This window comes from Arachis hypogaea, chromosome 15, assembly GCF_003086295.3.
Source record: "Arachis hypogaea cultivar Tifrunner chromosome 15, arahy.Tifrunner.gnm2.J5K5, whole genome shotgun sequence".
NCBI lineage: Eukaryota > Viridiplantae > Streptophyta > Magnoliopsida > Fabales > Fabaceae > Arachis > Arachis hypogaea.
In genome coordinates, this window is record NC_092050.1 from 1990602 (window position 1) to 2012192 (window position 21591).

A 21591-nucleotide genomic window follows, 5' to 3' on the forward strand; every position below is an offset into this window, starting at 1 on the left:
GAAAAAAAAATATAAATAATAGTAACAACAAATAAAACAAAAAGGGAACGAGCGATTTCGGCAAAGAAAATTCCTATTATAATACAAAATACAAATAAATGGATGAAGCTGATGATTTACTCTTGTACAAAGATGGTCATTTCCATCTTTCTTCAAGGTGGGCAGAAACACAAGTTTACGACTACTATATATGTTCATAGTTTATACCTGAAGCTGATAAAATACCCCTAAATAACAATGCGTTGAGAAATTACAGATCCTATGAGCTTGACAACACCCCCCCCCCCCCCCCCCCCAAAAAAACAACACCCCCCAAAACCCCTTTTTTCTCTCTCTCTTTTGAACCACCAAAGAGAAATTTCCTTTTAAGAATTAATACCCTAACAGATAAGGGAAAAAAGAATTTAACCTACATCCCAGTTTATAAAAAAATGGTATTCGAGCAGATTGCAGACAAATGATCCTTTTTTTTTTTGTATGAAGGAACAACAGAGACGACTTGGTCAGTTATGATGGATCCGGATCAAGTTTTGGAACAATGGCAGATTTGAGTTCTAGATGAGAGATACGAACAGCTCCAATAAGCCTCTCCGGCAACTCATCAGGGGTATTTGCCTGACAATAAACAACAATTTTGTCACTCCTATTTGGTATAATGGTAAAAGTTGTAAGTGAACAGTCAAAAACCTCTCTAATTTAACCCAAAAAAAAGAGTCAACAAATTCACCGTCAAAATTACTGCTATGGTTAAGCACTGATTCAGACGAAAGACTACTAGACTAGGCAAAAAATCTCATGCATAATATGTAACTGGGCTACCGAAAAAGATGACAGGAAAAATTGTAAGAAACTAAACAATAATATTGCTGAACTTGAGGAACTATTTACAACCGCCAGCCTTTAAGGATGAAGCCACATGAAATTGAAAAATTAAAAGAAAAATGGTGAAGGGGGCACGTCTGTTATTAATTGGCGAGTCTACATAATGTTAGATTAATTACTCAAGTCCAGTCGTTATACTATGGTCAAGATTTAACCGTATATGTAACATCAAAGTCATGATTAATCTTGTGCAACATGAACATGAAAGGTTTACACTGAATGCAACAAGAAAATAGGTTAGTTCACTTGCTATAACTTTTTACAACATAGGGAAACATACCTGCACAAGGAAAGCCATATCAACCACCAACGTTGTAATCACACCAACAACCAGCCCCAAAACTCCATTAGCAACAGTGGAAGAACCAATATCAACATCAATCTACAGATGGAAAATAATTTATTAAACAATTATGGCAGACAAGTAAGGGTATATAGATCATTTATTACTAGAAATTAGGCCACCTCCTGCAACATAGAACAGAAAACACTATATCAAGAAATTGGGTGAAGTTTTACTTCTAAATACTTAGCACCACGAATATAGTTGCAATCAACTGCCTTTCCCAGTAGACAAGGAGTACTACCAACACTCTGGCGCACAATCCACGAGCCCTGCAATTTTTTAGTTGGGACAGAATTTTTAGCAGAAGAATAGTAATAATAGCAAATAGAAGAGAGAAAGGAAGAGAAACATAACAGTGTTAGAGAAATGCTAGAGAGCCATCAAAATTGATTGTTTTTTGCCATCACTTTTAGCTATCAACCCAATTTCTTTAGTTTAGTAATCCAACAACATGCTTTAGCCCACACTTTTAATCATTAATGGCTAATTGATGGCCAAAAACAATAAATTCTGATGGCCCTCTAATATTCTTTAGTATTATATATAAATGTTATAACGTGTCCATATAAAGAGATTATTACACAAGACTGCTGCTAGATGGACACGGGGACGGGAGATAATGAACAACAATTATATAAGGATGAAAAATTACCAACAAAAAAATAATAGAAAAAGAATTGCTGAGGCAGTGAAAATTGCCCAATTTGTAATGATGACAAAATTATATATACCTTGGGGACTGATGGAATGAGCTTCAACCTGCTATTTCGGAATTCATCGTCACCATCAACAAAGCGTTGCAAGAGGGATCCAGGAACTAATTCTTTTGTCACAAAATAGAATACCATACTATAGTGTGTTGATCCAGGCACCTACAACCAAACGTGATCATTAATTTACTGAAAAACTCCAAATTATTAAATCGTAGAGTAGAAACATATGAAGCAAGGAAACCCACTTGAAGATTAAAGATAATGGAGAAAAACCCTTTTTCTGATGCAACCTACATGAACCAAAAAAACCTTTGTCAGCGAAGTCACCAAAGGATAACAATAAACAAGTATTATAACAAAATAAATTGTTTGCAAAATTTATACAAGTACATTTTTCATACATGCAACGACACAGAGATCATAGAATAGGTCTGTAGATTATTTTTTCACATCAGGATAAAATGACAAACCTACATATAAATTGTCATGTAAACAAAATTCAAACAGTGTGTTATTAATACTCACTTGTGCTGCACAACCCTGACGCTTAGCTACATGGTCCATCCTTTTTGAGTCCTTGAACCAATCAACAGCAACAAGATCCAGCAGATGTTTTCCGGCGGGAACCTTGGACTTGTCAAAGCAAAAATGCTTGCTTCTGACTCTAAAGTTATTTCCATCAGAAATTTTCCAGCAATCACGAGCATTATCCCGATCATCACGACGCAAGTTACCCGAAAATGAAGACAAGTCAATTTCATCTGCTGGTTCTTCTTCCAAGACTTCAGTTCCAGAAAGCATTATGATTAGATTTTATCCAGGGTCCACTAAGTGCACAAAATTATCCTTATGACTATAATATTATCTAAAGAAATGATGCATAGGAAGCAGTCACCTGTTCTTTTGATATCATTCTCAAGACCGCCTGGGTAAGCCTGAAGAATTAAAAGGGGGGGGGGGGGGGGGGATGGCGGAAAAGGACATTAGAAGTTGTGAACCAAATGCCAAATGTGTAGATGTTAGAATGCAAGCCTAACCTCTTGCTCAGATTCTGCGATTTGAAAATCTTCATCTTCATCAGAATATTCATCCATCAAGGCAGAATTTCTAACTGCAGCATTAACTTGATCAAGAGAATTGGGATGAGCTTCATTTGGTTTCTGACTCTTCTTGGAAGAAACTGATGCCGAGGACATATTTACCATTACAGGGATTCGTGGGAGGGCATTTCTTTCATCTGTTTGGGCAAACCATTCACGCAACCCTGGAAGGGGAAATTGGCAGCATTGTGGAGCATTTTAGAACTAATTGCTCACAGAATTGCCAACAAAATAAAGAGACTTAAAATTGAACAACTTCCCCAATGCAACCTACTATTACCAAAAGATTACCTAAAAGGAGAGCATATAAAAAATAGAAATAAAATAATGGTGACAGAAACAAAACATTTACCATTCTATGATAAATACAAACCACCTACAAGGCAACTTACCAGCTACACTGTTTAACATTTGACGGAGACAATGCTGCTGAAAAGATGATACATAGCCCACACCCCATCCCTTCAGATCAATCTGCATAAGATGCTGTACTTGGGTCCTGGGCCTCCCATTGCGAGGTTTTAAGGGGGAAATATTAAATCCACCACCTGCAGAAATCAGTTTAGACCTAAAGTTAAAAATGGCATGCTTTTTCATCTGTGATTTTAGATGAGATGCATCACGCAATTGAATCAAAATTATCTTTTCAATTCAAAAAGAATTAATAATTAGTGATATCTGTAAAAGCAATTGATAGATTCCCCAACATAATACCACTGGTTTTAGGATTCACGAGAGGAAGCATGAGTTTGATAATAATTAAAAATGCTTGCTTCTGACTCTGAAGTTATTTCCATCAGAAAATAAATTCCTTTCTTAATTTTTTCATTGGAAAATAAATATTGTTACATGAGGGAAAGGGAAAAGGCAGAGAATAGAAAGTGCAATAAGGTTAAAAAAATCAAAATAAATGAAAAATATACGCAAGATTGCATCTGAGCAGCCTATGACACACAAGTCAAAAGAGGCACCAACATTTAAAAGAAGAATAAAGAACAAAGAAAACCATGGACAGACCATATGCACAGTCCTATTCATAACAAATTGCGGGCATTGATACACCCTTGATAGTGTGGATCAGTCCAACTGAACAATGGAAGAAAGAGTTGAATCTTACTCTCAATATGTGCACGAACACATCCTGGTTGTGGACCACAGTTCTCATGCTCCCTAGAGCGAAATAAAACAACTACAAGAAAAAAACATTAATTGAAACTCGAAATGAGTACTGTAAGCCACTAGTTAAGGAGCATTTAAATGATTTAATAGCTAATTGCTTAAAGCAACGTTTTGAGCTCCAAGTATAACAAAACTATTTACTTTAATTTTGTGTTTGTTTAGTCAACCAAAACCATACTTTAGCGTGCTTGGAATTCCTAATAAGATCCAAATTGCCTACCATAACTTCCATCATCATTTCGTCGCCAGTAACGTACATAACAAAGATCACGGGGCCACACAAACCTGCCATGATAAACACAACAAACAGGGTTTGTAGTACAGTTACTAACTTCAAATGCAACCATTTTTTTTATTGTTCATAAAGTACTAAATCATATTCTCACAGATACAAAGAAGAAAGAACAATCCAGATAGACACCACAAAACAAAAAAAGAACCACCCAAATATTGATGAGAGACCTGAACTTAGGTTTATAAATAAATGTCAATAAAATTGAAACAGAACAGTTTATCAAGCATGTAAATTGGACTTCCTGTAATGATATTTGTATTCCTGTATGCAAAAAACAATTGACCAATTTTACTTCAGTACAAACCACAAATTATCATGAAGAAGAAATTTTTACATTGGGAACCAGTCCAGCTGAAGTCGGTGATAAAGAATTGCTGTGTGCCCATCAACCTCCTCAACTAAACTACCATGTTGAAAGCTGCAATCCCATCTGCAGGCATGCAAAATAATGAGGCAATTAAAATTTCACAACTGAGCATTGGGATGTTGAATATCCAGCACAAGGTCCAAAGAGAAAATCCACTGGAATCTAGTAAAACTTCAGGCCTTGGAGATTACTAAGCCATAATATTAAACATTACTTCAATGAGATTAACTAAAAGATTAAGCATATAACATGCAATTATGTCCAGTTTAATCCAAAAACAAGCATATAGATTATACGATAACCATTATTACTGCTTTTCATGGAAAACTACACAGATAGCAAACCCAAATGGTAAGATTCTAGCTCGTCGGCCACCTAAATATTTAGGTATTCATCATCCTACATATCACTTTTCTTTTTATCTTTTCTCTTTTCATACAATAAATACTTTTCCACCGACAGAAAAACAAACCACACCCTTAGTTGGTACCAGAACAATATCCTGAAAGAAAAGTGTGATGTCTAGGATCCTGTTAGCTTAATTTCTCTGAGAGTTCAATTTATGCTTTCATATACTATGGCATAGTATACCCACACCCCTAGTTGGTACCAGAACAATATCCTGAAAGAAAAGTGTGATGTCTAGCATCCTGCTAGCTTAATTTCTTCCACAGTTCAATTTATGCTTTCATATTCTTTAGCACAGTATAGCCTAGTGGCTAGTACATACACGATATTCAACAAACTAATCATTTTCTGGCCTTTGAAATGAAAGATCCAACAAAATTGCACCTCTCACACATTGCACAGAATAGCATCAATAATGGTGACGATCTTCAAAGATTTACAGTCTGCCAGCCATAACGACATGAAGCCCTAAGCCACAAGACATCGGCCTCATAAGAACCAAATGGAAGTATCAGGGCCATCAAAAACATTCAATAAATTCCTTCCTTTAGATTAGGGTAATTTTTAATAGGACATCGTCAATTTGATCCATTTTTTTACACTAGGGTCTAGGCCTCTAGGGCCTCTGCAGGCTTGCCAGCTCTCCTCCTCACATGAACAAAGCATTTTACAGAAGTTTCAATCAACTTCACGATATGCGTTGCTCCATACTTCACCCAAACAATTTCTTCCTAATATTATATGCTCATCTTTTTGTTATCATCACTTCACTAATCACCTGAACAAAAGTATCCGATATTCCCAGTTGTGCATAAATATAGAAGCAGCTGAATGTGATGCGAGCTCCAAGAATGCCCAATTTGCTCCTAGTTCTTAATAAAGGAAAATATTATTCCCCTTTCAGAATTGAAGTCACTAAGTTAGATGCATGTGTTTCTAGAGATACTTTTTTGTTATTAATAGGCCACTAGAAGAGTTCCTAGTGCAAGTGATAATGGATCTCTCAACTACTAAGGTGCCAGGACTTGTTGACTTATCTGGAGCCTTGCCTCAGAATCTCAGACATGCTTTCTGGTGCTTGGCACAACACTGTCCAGGATAAGGTAACTTGTAGAAACTAAAAATGTTGCATTAGATGAAATGACAATTTGTATTGTCAATCCTAAAGGCCCTCTCCTTTCCATCATATCACCCCCCCCCCCCAACCTGTCAAACAATACATGTCAACAGCCACAAATAAAGGCACATAGTTGTGTGTGATATAGGGGAATAAAAAGGAAGTTAGCATTGTTAGGCTCTAATACAGTATGGGTTATTTTCTACAGTATATTATTAGTGTGCGCGTGCACGCCACATTGTTTTAATAAGAATAAAGAAAAATTTGTGCTAACTATGCATGACACCTACTCAAACCGCGTCCCATCCATGCTCATGACAAGCTCAAAAATTTCTTCACAAGTGGCCTCTACTACACCTACTGCCTTCATAGCTCTGCTACAGCTCCTTGGCTGCATAAAGAAGAAAAGTTAGGATGATTATGTTTCCTAAAACACTAAAAGGTAAAGGTACACCACAGAGATAAAGACAGGAAATAACATACAAGGTAATCAACTTCAAGAAGTTCTTCAAAAATGCGAAGTCCTGCCAATTTCAGAAGAATGATGAGCACTAAAAATATTATTGCATAACTTCTATTTAATGTCACCAAGGCATTAAATAGCTGTATCATCTAAGTTAAAGTAGCAAACCGTTTTGGCATTGTAAAAGACGCCAATGCTTTCTTGAGAAGGCTTGGTTGTTGACATTCTGATTTGACAAATCAGAGTCTATTTCCCTTGTCCAGTCAAATATTGATTCTGGAGGACCTGCTCAAAAAGAAGAGGTTTAAATATAGAAGCAGGAGTAACTCAAGTTCATCAGCTGAAGGGACAAAAAGCAAACCATTTCCAATAGTTGTCCTCCTTAACAAATTTGGATGAGGCTCATCTTCATCCTCTGGAGCACTGAACCTGTTAAGTAAAAGAATATATTGCATATTTTGAATACACAGGAGGTTATTCCAAATAACACTGGGAACACATAACTAACTATAGTAAAGCTATTGGTTCATAAGTGCAAGAAAAAGTGTCAGCAAACAAGTCATTTTTCTTTTTTTGTCTTTAATATGTGTCTCAACAAAAATAATAGTGAGTCAAAAGCCAAACACAAGATAGAAGGTTTTTCGGTGGAGAGAAAATTAGTCAGATTTTATCCCAGAATAAAGACATGATGTAAGATTTTGTATCTATCTCCTACTCCAAATTGATTTTTATGTTTCCCAATGTCTTCGTATTTCTATCCTGAGAGAGAGTTATTAAATGTGGCATATGTAATGTCTCATTGAATTATTGAATAACATCACCAAAGAATGGACATTGAAATGAGCTTAGACAGATAGTGCAAATGATCACAACATTAGGAAACAATGGCACAAAAAGGAAGCTAAACTTTAATGTTGCCATTTTTCAAAAACAATTAAGTATAGAAGGCAGAGCACAAAATACTTACTGGCTTTCTCGATCTGAAGAAGAAGCTGTCTTCCCATTGTCCATCCCAGATTTGTATTCAAAAGAAATATACTTATTACCATTTGATGGTTGTGCTCCTTGATGCTGCATTGGAAGTTCAATAGCATAGACTTACAACTCAGTAAAGTATGTTCTGGTCGAAGTGTCAACTTACATACACAACAGGAACGACACAACCAACTATGACAAATTTACAGATTTAAGAATACAATGTATCACTTCAGTCATGTATCAAGAAATGCTTCCTATGTTACGAGTCAACATAGATCAGGAAGACACGAAAACAAACCAGAAATTTAGATTTTAGAAATACAAATAATTTTCCAAATTTACTACAATGTAATGAAACAGACCTGATCAATGACATACTCGATCTTTTCCTTCCAGATAAGTGCTTCTTGGATGTTAAATGCTGCCATCTGCAACAACAACCAGCCAACACAATATTTACACGCACAAAGGGAGCGAAACTATTAAAACGAAAATAATAAAGAATATAAGGTGGCATACTGAAATATTCCATCGTAATTATGGAATACATAAATGCCAGTTATATAAATGTGAGTAAAAACCCACTCACCGTAATTCGATGGTACTTTTCTTTCTTGTTGTAAACTGACAAAACATAAACCATCTGCACAAACATATCAATAAATAAATATGGACAAACAGGACTACAATAACCCATCATATGATCTAATGGTCAAATGATTATATATAATTACGTCTTCTGAAGTTGTTCACTAAAACAATTTACTGCCCAATATATGGATAATCTGGTCATTGAATGAAATGGACAAACAAGTAAACACATAAACCTCTTATGACACTAAATGGGCACTCATGAACTGTAAAAGTTGGTAGATAGCACATTATATTGATGAAACATGCAGCTCACTGCATCCAAACAAAGAATATAAAATAATACTAATCCTGAAGACTTTGATCTTAATCAGAATAATAATGCTAAAGAGGATTAAGAAATTCATACAAATAATATCTTCCAGCTGCATATGCCCGTCTTTTTGTTCCTTATGAGTTTCTCCAATTTCAAAGGTAACTGCACAGTTACATTTGGACTGTCCAGCTACCAGATACATTTGAAGTAGGCTTTGGGTATTTGTCTGGTGAATATTGTTTATGCATGTAAAACATGGAGAACTACTTCAATTAGGTCCAAAGGTTATAGCTGGAAAAGGGACAGACAAGACAAGCCTGTCGCAAGTATGCTACTAATATTTAGGCACTTCTTTGGCATCTTTGGATGGATTCTAAAGGTGAATGCGTGGATGTTTAAACAGCAACCAACAGTCCTACACATTCAACTCCAAATTATGTACACTTACAATTACTCAGAAAATTTTGCCAGAGGATCCTTTCACTTTTCTTTGTTTTACATGCCATTTGGTATTTTATGAGCTATATTTGCACGCATAACAGATCATAAATAAGTCCAGCACATCACCTCGCTATCCAATTCACTAGTTACCATTTTGCAAATTCCATTTCCCAGCAGCATTAAACTTATATACAACCAATCTTTTTAATACTCAGGAAGCACAGTTCATGGCAATTAAGATTACCATTAACATTTGTTATATGTTGGCTAACTATATTACAGTTGTTATTATTATATTGTATATTGTATATTATATATTACAATAATAGGAGTACTATCATAAATATAAAATTCCAAAACTCACATGTCCATGATGGGTCTTCAAACCTCTATCCTCCACTCTACAGTTGCCATCAATTAGCAGTGTCTTAATAGGAACCTAACAAAACCAATATAAACAAACAGTTTCAAGTTCCCAAGCTTTTTAACCAGCACGCCTTCTCCCATAAAGGAGCAAAAGCCACCGAAAAAAAAATATTCAGAAAGCACAAAGAACTAAACAAACCAAAAATAAATGTCGAAAAGCAAGTATTGAAATGTCCACCCCTTATCCTCCACAGAACAGAGAATAAAGTTTTCTATAAAGTAAATTCTGCGAATTTTAATCAGAGAGATAAACTAACCGAAACTCCTAGCTCAAAAAAATTATCATTGTTTTTGCACAAACAAAAAAAATCAAAATCAAACTCAGTTAAAACTGTGAAATCACCTGATTATCCTGCGGTTTCCTCTTGTAATAAGCGAGGAGGCGCGACTCGAGCACAAAGTACCTCATATGGATGAACGATCGTCCGATCTTTCTTCGGCCGTAACGAACCATCCACCCTTCGTACACCACCTTCGACGACATCGTTTTATACACCAACAACGCCGAACACGAAAACGAAGACGAAATTCAGACTAATATATAAGTGTAAAAATATTCGAAGTAATTCTAAGTTGAGCCGAAAGCTGGAGTGAGCGAGAATCTCTGCTTCGGCGAGATCGTCGGCGAGCTAAGTGACGTGGCGAGTCATCTCCGGCGCCGGAGACGGAGGATCGCGGTACCGGCGATTCAGAAGTCGCAGTTTCGGAATCGCGAGAGAGAGCTTAGTAATTACGACTCGAAGAAATTCGAATTCAGCATTGGCGCTAAGAGGTGAACAGGTTACAGTAGTTGGAGTTGTTCTGGAAGGTTCTTGTTCCTCCTTCTCCGGCTCCGATTATCCGGGATCGGAGGTGGTGAATGGGAGCGCGGAAACGACGACGTATCGGAGCAGAGACGGTGCAGAGAGAGAAAGAGAGTATTGGGAAATTTTTTGAGGGAAAGATTCTACGGAGCACAAGCGAGAGATCCCACGTAAGTTAGAATACGGTGTGACAAGAGAATGGTGGACACGTGTTACAATTCTATTGGGCCGTGTGGTTAGGTGCGAGTTGGCGCCGTGACACTTCTCCTTCGCCCGTTTTTGAATGGAGCTGGCGTACTCATAAATATTTTCCTTTTATTTTTTATTTTTTATTTTTTTTCCTTTTTGTGTGCCATTCAAAATAACAACATTAAAATAAAATGATTTCAACTTTCCAGTTGAATTCAACTTTATATTGAAGAAATTTCAACGCAATATGAGTAAGAATTACTTGAATTTTTTATTTATACTAATTTATAAGCTTTTGTAGCAACATAAATTTAATCTTTTTATTTTTTTTTTAGAGTTTTAGTTTATGTCTATGGTTATTATAAATTTCAAATATTTATTAAATAAAATATCATTAAATTCATAAATAAATGGTATTTGAAGTTTTTTCTGGAGGAGTACGTGATCAAAAAGGAGAATTTGGGTCCCACGTGATTTTGTACTTTTGAGATGACGGATTTGACCTTAGACGTGGATGATTATATATTTGTTTGTATTGGGTTTTAGCGTCATTGTGAATATGCATACGGCCACTAAATTAGGCTGTGTATGTGAAGGGTGTTGGGAATTTGGAATTAATATATGCACTTCAATGTAGAATGTGGACAGCGAAGCATGACATTATTCATTTTAAACAATATTCAATTTACATTATTATTAATATAAATAATATAATAATGTTATAATGCATGTTTTGTCATCAATTTGTGTTTCATTGTAGGGGAACAAATGGGAGTTTCTTTTAACTAAATGGGTTTAAGAAAGTTTTGAGAGAGTTGATTAGCAACGTAAATACGTACATATTCACGCAAATAAATTACTCATATAAATTAACTTAGGTTTGTCTCAATAATCCGCTTAAACAAGTGTTGGGAGTTTAAATTCCGTCTTGTGTATGCAGCAATTCATTAGACAGCGACAAACTCTTAAATAGAGTTCAGTATCGCAACAGATTAGTCCTTAGCTTGTCGAGTTGGAGAATACCGTAAGAAACCAAAAAAAAATTACTCATATAAAAATAAATAAATTATCACTACAACCATATGTATGCCTTTTCGAAGAAAAAAAAATCCTACAGCATATCATAATCCTAAGTTAAAATAGTATCTCATTTATCCCATTGGATCAAAATAGATAAATACATCATTTTTTAATAGTTTCAAATTAAATATTTAAAATAAAAAAATCGTACGGAAATAAATATTTATAATAATTTAAATTTAATTAATTAGATTTCTGTATAAATCAATAATAAAGACAAATTGTATTTTTCTATGTCTTTCTTTTTTTGAATTTTTTTTCAGGTCAAAGCTAGAGCCTAGAGCAATGCTGAATTGGGTCAGGCACATGAGCTAACGAACCTTATCGAAGTTGACATGTTGGGTTTGGGCCGTGTAGTTTTGAATGAATGGGATCAGCTCATAATCTACCTCGTCGGCATTAGTTAGGCCATACTCTACTGGTGCAACCGCCAACCACCGAATATTCAAGCTTGGCAAGTAGCATTAGTTAACCACATCTGCCGTTCTTCGTCGGTTAGAGATCTCCGATTTGAATTTCACGGATTATAATCTAATGAAAAGAAAATCTGATAAATGTGTAAAAATTGTGTGAGTGTGTTATATATATCTAAAATTAGAAATTATCTAATTCATCTTCAATTCGTATTCCATATATTTATATATTATATACTGATATAAAAATATATTTTAAGTAAATGTTAAACAAAAGATTTTTTACTAAATATAAAAAAATTTTAATCACTAAAAAAATTATTAATTGATAATTTAATATTTTTTTATATAAAAATTAATTATATTTTAAATTATCATCAAGTTATATAATAATATTATATTTTTTTGGTAATTCGCGGGTCGGTAGAATCGGATACCTGCGAATTAAGAATTAGTAAAATTAGAGTTAGAATATTCTCAACTCGCGAGTAAGGTTAGGGTTGGATCAAACCCTACCCTACTCGATAGAGAATATATTTTAAAGTTTAAAAAATATGTGTATACTTTTATTAACGAAGTAATCGATTTTTCGTATCATAAAATTCATCGATAATAGAATTTATATCAAATTTTTCATCAATTTTTTTTTCAATATAATTAAAAGATAATTAGCAAAAAATTCATCTTTCATTTTGTTTCTAAGTCATTCTTCGCAGTATTCATAATTGAAAAAGATCTTTCAATTGTAATAGTTGAAACTTGAAACAAAGAGAATTAATACCAAATAAATCAAGAAAGACGGTCACAAAAAAAAAATCCACTTTATAGGATTTGAAAAAAATTATTTAATTAAAAAATATTAGTAATAATATATTGTTACTTACTTTTTTGATATTAAAAATCATTAATATTTAGTTTGACTGAACTTTTATTTATATTAGACTAAATATTAAATAATTTTTTAAAAAATTAAACCATACTTAATAACTAATTACTATTAATTTTTTAAAAAAAAAATTGTAGGGGAGACCTTCACTCGGCCTCTATATCCTTTCCTAACCCTACCTTACCCATTACCACCCCTAATCGAACCACTAGTTAAAATTTCTTTTGTAAAAGTAAATTATTCCTATTTATTTATTTATTTATTTATTTATTTATTTTGTGTATGTGTTTAAGGATAAAAAATAAAGGAAAAAAACAACAAAGTTAAGAAGCTAAGGCAACTGCAAATCCTTTCGGATTAGGTGCAATGTCTCTTATATTATTAGACTTTTAACTATTAACTTATATTAAACATAAAATAAAATTAAAAAAATTAATAGTCAAAATTAATTAAAATAGTCATTTTAAAAAATATATATAAATTATAAATATAATTATAATATGTGACTAACAATTGATATATAAATGAATTATATTATTAGACTTTTAACTATTGACTTATATTAAATATAAAATAAAATTAAAAAAATTAATAGTTAAAATTAATTAAAATAGTCATTTTAAAAAATATATATAAATTATAAATATAATTATAATATGTGACTAACAATTGATATATAAATGAATTATGTTTTATAAATTATGAATTATAAATTTTAGAATAAATTTAATATAAATTTAAATTTTTTTAAGTTTATTGTTTTAAATTATAATTTACAAAATAGAATTTTTAAATGGATTTGTGAGCTTGTCGAACTTTTAATAGCCTAAACTTGAATTTCAAAAAAATTTATAAAAAATAATAAATCTAGGCTTAAATCATTTATTTATGGAAAAAACTCTACATTCATGTAAAATTTACATGGATTATATCCAAGTAATTTTCACTCCATGCCCTACACCTCGGTTTGTTTTACACGTGTCTCTTATAACCTATATAACGTTTCTCAACGTAAACATACAAGTATACAACGTAAATCTCTTTCGCGTTCTTCTTCTTCTTCTTTTTCAACCTAATTAAATTCGTTGTTCTCCTCTTTTGCGTTTTTCTTCTCTGCATTATGGATTTGGATTGATTCAACGCAATTATATTCGTCGTTCATCTTCTTCTTCGTTTTCTTCTTCGATTTGCACTTTTGAATTGAAACAATGAATGAATCAACTTCAAATCTGTGCGATTTTGACGATTCTTCTCAAACGCGTCAATTTGATGAGATTTGGATTATTGAATTCTGAATCCAATTTAATGGAATGAAATTTATTTGAAGTGAATTGAATGGACTGAGGTGATCTACATCTGAATTGAATTCAATTGAATTGATAATATGTAACTGTGAGTAATTGTGAGTAACTCTGAGTAAATGTGAGTAACTTTTCGGTTCGGTAAATACTAAAGAGGTGGTTCATCACTTTCATGTTTTCGGTTCGGTCCGCAAAAAGGAGTCTAACAAAAATTATATCAATATGTTCTGTTTTCTTCCCTAAGCACTATATAATTGTTTCACCGTAATTAAGATTTCGGTTCACCATAACTAAGATTTCGGTTCACCGTGAGTACTGTGTTCGGTTCATTTTGCACTATTTAAAACTCTTCTTCCTCACCTTCTACTGCTTCTTCAACAGAGAGAAGGAGGAAAAGACAAAAAAATACAGCAGCAATAACAACAAAAGAATGACGATAGGGTTTCAGGGTTTAGGGTTTTAGGGTTTAGGGTTTGTGGGTTCAGGATACAGGGGTTCAGTGTGTTTCAAACTTTTGGTTCGTCCCGTGTATTAATTTTGGTTCACCGTATTCATGGTTGAGGGTTTAGGGTTTAAGGGTCTAGGGTTTAGGGTTCAGGGTTCAGGATTTTAGGGGTTTAGGATTTACGGTAGGGTTCAGGGTTTAGGGTTTAGGGTTTAGCATTTAGGGTTTAGAGTTCAGTGTTCAGGGTTCGGATTCAGGGTTTATGGTTTAGCGTTTAGGGTCCAAAGTTCAGAGTTCAGGGTTCTGGTTTTAGTGTTTAGGGTTTAAGATTTATGGTTTAGTGTTTAGGGGTTCATAATTTTTGGGTAAACAGGAGAGCGATTTGGATTACTCTTTTGAAACGAATCAAACTAACAAAGTTTTGATTATTCAATTTTGAATCGAATTGAATGGAATGCAATTGCTAATTTGAATTGAATTAAATGGACGGAGGTGTACTAAATTGAATTGAATTGAATTGATAATATGTGAATTGTAGATAGAGTTATTTAAATTTGATTTTATATAATGGATTATGTTTCGTTCACTCAGTACTATACAATTGTATTGTTTTCAGTTCACCATGAGTATTGTATTCGGTTCACTATGAGTACTGTGTTCAGTTCATTCTGCAGAAAGCTGTTTAAATTTGATTTTATATAATGGATTATGTTTCGTTCACTCAGTACTATACAATTGTATTGTTTTCGGTTCACCGTAACTAAGATTTCGGTTCACCATGAGTACTGTATTTGGTTCATTCTGCACTATTCCAAACTCTTCTTTCTCACCTTCTACTACTTCCTCACCATAGAGAGAAGGAGGAAAAGACAAAAAAAAATAGTGGCAACAACAACAAAAGAATGACGATAAGGAGAAAATATGTGAAGAAGAAGGAACGCGAAAAAAGGAGGAGAAGGAGGAACGCGAAGAAGAAGGCGAAGAATAAGAAGACGCTCTGGTCGTAAACGAGCGTGAGAAGAAGAAGAAGCGCGGGAGAAAAAGAAGAAGCGTGAGGGAAAAGAAGCGTTGGATGATTTCGTGTGTATTGAACGCGTGTATTTCACGTTTCATTTAATGGTATTCAATTTTTTTATGTTGGACCAACTTAGTTACATGATTACATGAACGTGTAGTATCCCCAATTATTTATATGAATCAATATCGTTAAAATTAAAACTTGATTCGAGTCTATTTTCAGTCTAACTACAACAGAAATAAACTTACCTAAAAATATGTGCATGTATTCTGAAATACGTGCAATCCAGATGCATATTTATACATGATGACGTGTATACTCAAATTTAATCAGCAATTAATTATATATAAATATATAATAACTAATTTAATATCTAAAATATATTTGTTTTTCATGTGCATGAAGTGAAGTAGCCGAAACACGAGGGTTCTGGACTTCTAGTGTGTGTATGAATGTATGTATGTCAAATTGGTAAAACACAAACGCGTCAGGCTGCGATTCAGTATTGTGTTGTGTTCTGGAATAACATGCAAACTTTACAAATCAAAATAAATTTATTTAATATTTTCCTTGTTCAACGCAGGAGACACGGTAAGAGCTATTTTATAAAACGGAAAGTCTAAATTGGCTTCCTTCCCTGGCCCACCCTATGCCAGGACCCACTCTCCTATATTTTTCTAACTGTAATTTTGGATAGTTTTAATTTGTTTAATTATTATTTTAATATTTAAGTGAGTAAAATTTTAAATTTATTTGTTGTTTTTAAAATATTAAAAAATAAAGGTTTTAAAATTTTCTTTTTATTTATAAATTAAAAAATATAAGTCAATACTCTAATTATTTTTTTCCTAATACTTCTTACCTTCAATATTATAGTAGACTATATTTTTTGTTTTGAATTATTTCAACAATATTAGTTTTTAATTACTTTTAAAATATTTTAATATTTAATCTTTTTTGTTTTGTTTTTCCTTTTTCACAGTGGAAAGCGAGAAGGTGAATTACTAGCCTAAGAATTAAGATCCTAAGCTTACTCCGGTTGGCAGGTAACTAATAGTCAAATAGTCAATTTTCAAGAGTGTTTATTAAAATTATTAATTAAATTTTTTTATAACAAATTGTGTAAAATTTAATTTTTAATGTAATTATTATATATTTATTAAAAAAATATTTAAAATTTTTTACTAACAGTAATTAATTTATATTTTAAAAATACATATTAGTCTAAGTATGAAACAATCAACTTGGATTGGTCGAGTAATTAACTCACCCGTCCATTTAAACAAGTGTCGATATAAAATAAATTACTTAAATACTATTAAATGTTGAGTTAATTTTACAAAATTATCTTTTTTATTGAAATAATTTACCTTTTATAGTTAAAAATGCGAGTGCATTCAACTTTTTTTTATAATTGAAAATGCTAATTTATTCTTTAATGGTTATTTTTATATTTGGTTTCCAGTCCTAACCAGCTAGGTTAACACCTCATGACCTTGTCATCAACATAAAGTGCCCCTAACAACTAAAGTAGTACTAATAAGTAATAATAATTTCAAAAAGATAACAACAATTAATTGATACTTGATAATATATATTTACATATTATTATTAATAATTAAAATCTAAATCTAGCTCTTTTTTAATTGGAATAATTGGTGTTAAGGAGAAGAGACTTTTCACGTTTTTTCGTACGAAATTGGTTTGTGCTGCAAAACAAAAAGTAGAGACGAAAAGTAACGCTTTTGTTTAATTAATTCAAATTTATATGGACTCAGTAGCCTCCACCTTATTTTAATTTTCTTTTCTTCTTCTCTAGTCTCCAGATCCCAAAAAAAAAATCTACAACCACCACCATCATCATCATCATCATCATCATAATCATAATCATAACGCTCCTCTCTATAGTTTAGTTTACACACTTTGAAGCACTGCTACTTACAATTTAATTAAAATTCAGTGATGCTGCTGTTGTGATTTTGGAGGAGAGAGAGAGAGAGAGAGAGAGAGAGAGAGAGAGAAAAGAGGCTGCTTTGCTTTCTGAATCTAAGCCAATCACTGAAGCAGTAAGTAATACAATAAACCCCCTTTTCTGTTTTTTTATTTTTATTTTTATGTTTCATCATTGTTTTCACTTTATGATTACGACTCTCTTTGTTTTCCTTTTTAGAACACCATTATTTGTAGTATAAAGTGGTTAATTATTCATCTGATGTATAGCTTACAAAAGAAAAAATCTCAACTTTATTGCTCCTCTTGCATACACTGCAAAGGAAGGGAAATCATAGTGTGTGCTTTCTGAATTTTGTCATGTGTACAACAAGATGGGTTAAACCTTTTTTTTATTATTATTCTCTATGTCAGGTTTGATTAATGATTATTAGTTTGAAATATGAATAATTTCCCAGTTGTTCATAAATCTCCTTCCTTTCCTTAGGTAATTTGCATCAAGGAGGAAAATTTTAGTTTTTGGTTTCTTTTCCCCTTCATCATTGAAGATGAAAATTTGGAGTTGACTTTGGACATTTAGTCTTTTGCAAAGGAATCTCAGAGGAACACAAGAAGGATTTGAGTAGATGTTAGGTTTAATTTAACGAGTGTCACTCTTAAGATTCGATGGAATTAATATCATAGCATGCAGTGTCTGAATATGATTTCTATAAAGTTTGATCCAATGGTAGGATTGTTTAATTAGCAAAATCTTTGTTTAGTTTATTTACTATAAACTTCAAGGGATATGGATGATATTCTTGTAATCTGCTTTATTTGGTCCAGTTGTGAAAAGAAAGTTAAAAAATTATTTTGTAGCAAATGTAATCAAGAATCTAAAGTTTAGAGCACACCAGAGAGATATAGCTGACACGGAAACTGAATATCATACTTTAGTTCTGGAACTCTTTAGCTGATATATTATAGTTTAATATGAAAAGATACTTTCCACAAGGCTGCTATTTGTTGTTTGAGAACTGAGAATGTTTTTTTATTCATAACAGGGTTAAATGGTTGGTTCATAAAGGGGAAAGATCTTTCATTGATTATCTATCTGCTTTGTACATCTAAGAAACCATTCAAGTGCAGAGTTGAATAAGGCGCTAGAGAGGATTGGTGAAAATTAAGCATAATTATGGGGTCCTTTAAGGGTCATGCATTGCCAGGGACATTGTTCTTTCTAGTTGGGGTGTGGCATATATGGGGTTCTGTGGTGAGATATATTAAAAATCCGAAGACATTTCGAGTCCAGGTGTGGAATCCTGTGCCAGGGTTCGACGGGAGGCTGAAGTACTTGGAGCTCTATGTTATCTCAATTGGTTCTTTCATTGATTTGTGCATTGAGTTCTTGTATTCAACACACCTCAAGTTCTTTGTTAATGGAGTCCTCAATCCCTCTCACATGAATAACTTCGAGCATTCTGGAATGCTTCTTATGTTTTTTATCTTCAGTGTTGTTGTCCTGCTTACAGAAAAGACAAGGTTAGTTTCCCTAAATTCTCTCTTTCCCAAGGTCTAGTGCTTAATCAAATAGGAGAAATTTAAATTGTTATCTATCATTGAAGAATTAAGACTGTTAACTCGAAATTACTGAGTTCATTTCAGTGCCAAATCAGGCTGTGAGATGTTAAATATAAACTTTAAATCTCAAGATGAGTATTGTAGCTTCTGATAATTGTTAATTAAATGAGAATTCTCGTGGATTGAGTGATTGACCATATTTCATTCTATGTGTTCACTAGATATGCATATTAAAGAAACCTAGAGTAGCCTACAAGGTGTAACATGTCACTTCATGCTTCTACATAAATGATGCATCCTTTGTTCCTTGAGGCAAAATATGTTTCACATACACAATTTTCATAGATAGAAGAATGAGATGTTAGATTTGCTCACAAATTCTGATTCACTCAGTCAATCATTATTTGGGGGGAATTAGATGCTATGATAATTCATAAAGATCTATCTGCAAGGTCCTCAAGGAAAAGTTATCTTATCAATAAATTATTAATATAAAAAATAGACAATAGTACAACAAATTTCAATCTAACAATCATGAGAAGTTAGCTGAATAAGAAAGGAAACCTTGTCTCATCACTATCATAACTCACAAGGGATTTGATGGATACTTCATGCACAATCTCATTAACTACGAAGCATTAGTTGAATATTATTGCAATTAAGAATCTGAATATACCTTGTTAACCATCTCCCCCCTCTGCAATATTTTCCTATACAGATTTTTACCCCTGCCGGAAGGAGCTCTTTGTTTGATTGCTGCCACAGCATTCTCCGCCGAGTATCTCCTCTTCTACTTCCACTCAACAACACACAAGGGCCTTGAAGGTTACTACCACCTCCTCCTAGTCCTCCTCATAGGCCTATGCATCCTATCTTCGATTGCCGGAGCCCTTATGCCGACTAGCTTCCCCGTTGACTTAACCAATGGCATCTCCATAGCTCTCCAAGGCATATGGTTCTATCAGACCGCCATTGTTCTCTACGGCCCCATGATGCCAGATGGTTGTAAGCTTAAGAACGATGCAATAACATGTCATTCAAATGATAGCGAGCTACGGGGCGAATTGCTTGCTAATTTTCAGCTCTTTGTTGCTGTACTTGTGGTCCTTATCGGAACTTTAGTATCATATGGCTATGCAGCTTCAAGATATGGAAATTCTCAAGTCAAAGGCATGAACATAGCACAAGCTGAAGTAGTAAATCAAGAATGAAGTATAATTACTGTAGGGTATGCTAGTTTTGGTTCCATTTTTTAATTAGTGACAGTGGAACATGTTGTTAGCCTAGTTTATTGTACAACACGTATATTAAATTGAATAAAAGGTGCACAATTCTTTTGGTGAGATTTCTTTGTAACAAGTAAGGAAAGAAAATGATTGCAAAATGAGTTTGGTTTTTGGTCCTTATTTATTGAGAAAGAAAGAAAAAAGGGTCCCATGGATCATAATTCTCATGTATCTTTTGTTTTGGTTTGCACTGAACTCATGTTACAAAGTAGCAGAGAATCATGATTAGGACAAAATAACATGGAAGCAAAAAGGTGGGGTCACTATAACTTGGTTGATTTGATGAGTTACTTGCTACGTTTCATGTTATCATGTGATGTGTGTTTAGAGCAAATGCAACAAAACAGCTCCATCATTTCATTTCATTGTAATGAGTACACTGCAGATTGGCCATGAAACTTCTTTTTTTGTCTCAGAAAAGTTCTATTTCCACAACCACATTAAGTATGGATTTTTTATAAAATGAATTGATTATTTACTGATATATGTTTTTTTAGATAAAAGTAAATACAAATCACAATTTTTGAATAAAATTGAATCAGATGGAAAATTAAAAATCAAACCGATAGCATTCAAGTCATAACAAATATCGATTTTACCTTCCAAATCGTACTACAGTCTTGTGTCAACCAATGAGATATGTGTAATAATATCTTCTTGGCATTCTCAATGAAATGGTAACAAATATAAATAGTTTTAAAAAATATATATATCAAGAAATAATCAATTTATTTTATTGATTAAAAAGATCCCATTAACTATACTTGAAAATTATACTAAAAGCAAGAGAGAATAATAAAATCAGAGCATTTTCTCTTGTTTTTAGTATAGTTGCTGAATAAAGTCTTAGAAATTATATTATTTTTCTCTATTTTAAGAAAAGGACAATAATTAACAGTTAAACAAAAAAATCCAACTCTTTTTGGAAAACTTAAAGAATCATTAAATTCTTGGCATAAAAAGTAGTAATTTGCAAGTTACACTCTGCCATGATCCATGAAGGTTTCAGTCCCATTTCATAGATTGTACAATTTGAAG

The 21591-nt window shown here is 33.0% G+C and overlaps 2 protein-coding genes across 5 annotated transcripts; one reads left to right on the plus strand and one right to left on the minus strand.

The window, feature by feature from the left end:
• Nucleotides 1–55: 55 nt before the first annotated feature.
• On the minus strand, nucleotides 56–10634 carry LOC112747491 (protein ENHANCED DISEASE RESISTANCE 2-like). Of its 2 annotated transcripts, XM_072217449.1 has the most exons (22): nucleotides 9966–10583; nucleotides 9561–9635; nucleotides 8849–8981; nucleotides 8438–8491; nucleotides 8211–8276; nucleotides 7838–7941; nucleotides 7232–7299; nucleotides 7039–7155; nucleotides 6891–6931; nucleotides 6698–6798; nucleotides 4850–4945; nucleotides 4441–4505; nucleotides 4159–4230; nucleotides 3434–3589; nucleotides 2979–3205; nucleotides 2837–2876; nucleotides 2467–2723; nucleotides 2187–2231; nucleotides 1960–2100; nucleotides 1402–1497; nucleotides 1163–1264; nucleotides 56–615 (listed from the first exon to the last, which is right to left on the minus strand). In XM_072217449.1, the coding sequence occupies exons 4-22, from the start codon at nucleotides 8489–8491 to the stop codon at nucleotides 508–510; spliced, it is 1956 nt and encodes a 651-aa protein (XP_072073550.1). In that variant the 5' UTR covers nucleotides 8849–8981; nucleotides 9561–9635; nucleotides 9966–10583; the 3' UTR covers nucleotides 56–507. The 2 variants fall into 2 exon arrangements, with proteins under 2 accessions (XP_072073550.1, XP_025651309.1); XM_025795524.3 differs by lacking the exon at nucleotides 8849–8981 and having other exon boundaries at nucleotides 9966–10634.
• Nucleotides 10635–17377: 6743 nt separating this feature from the next.
• On the plus strand, nucleotides 17378–20610 carry LOC112747493 (uncharacterized). 3 transcript variants are annotated; one of them, XM_025795528.3, is made up of 4 exons: nucleotides 17429–17823; nucleotides 18195–18434; nucleotides 18751–19228; nucleotides 19986–20610. In XM_025795528.3, exons 3-4 carry the CDS (start codon nucleotides 18882–18884, stop codon nucleotides 20476–20478), a joined length of 840 nt encoding a protein of 279 aa, XP_025651313.1. In that variant the 5' UTR covers nucleotides 17429–17823; nucleotides 18195–18434; nucleotides 18751–18881; the 3' UTR covers nucleotides 20479–20610. The 3 variants fall into 3 exon arrangements, with proteins under 3 accessions (XP_025651312.1, XP_025651313.1, XP_025651314.1); XM_025795527.3 differs by lacking the exon at nucleotides 18195–18434 and having other exon boundaries at nucleotides 17378–17823; XM_025795529.3 differs by lacking the exons at nucleotides 17429–17823; nucleotides 18195–18434 and adding an exon at nucleotides 17929–18121.
• The last annotated feature ends 981 nt before the right edge of the window (nucleotides 20611–21591 follow it).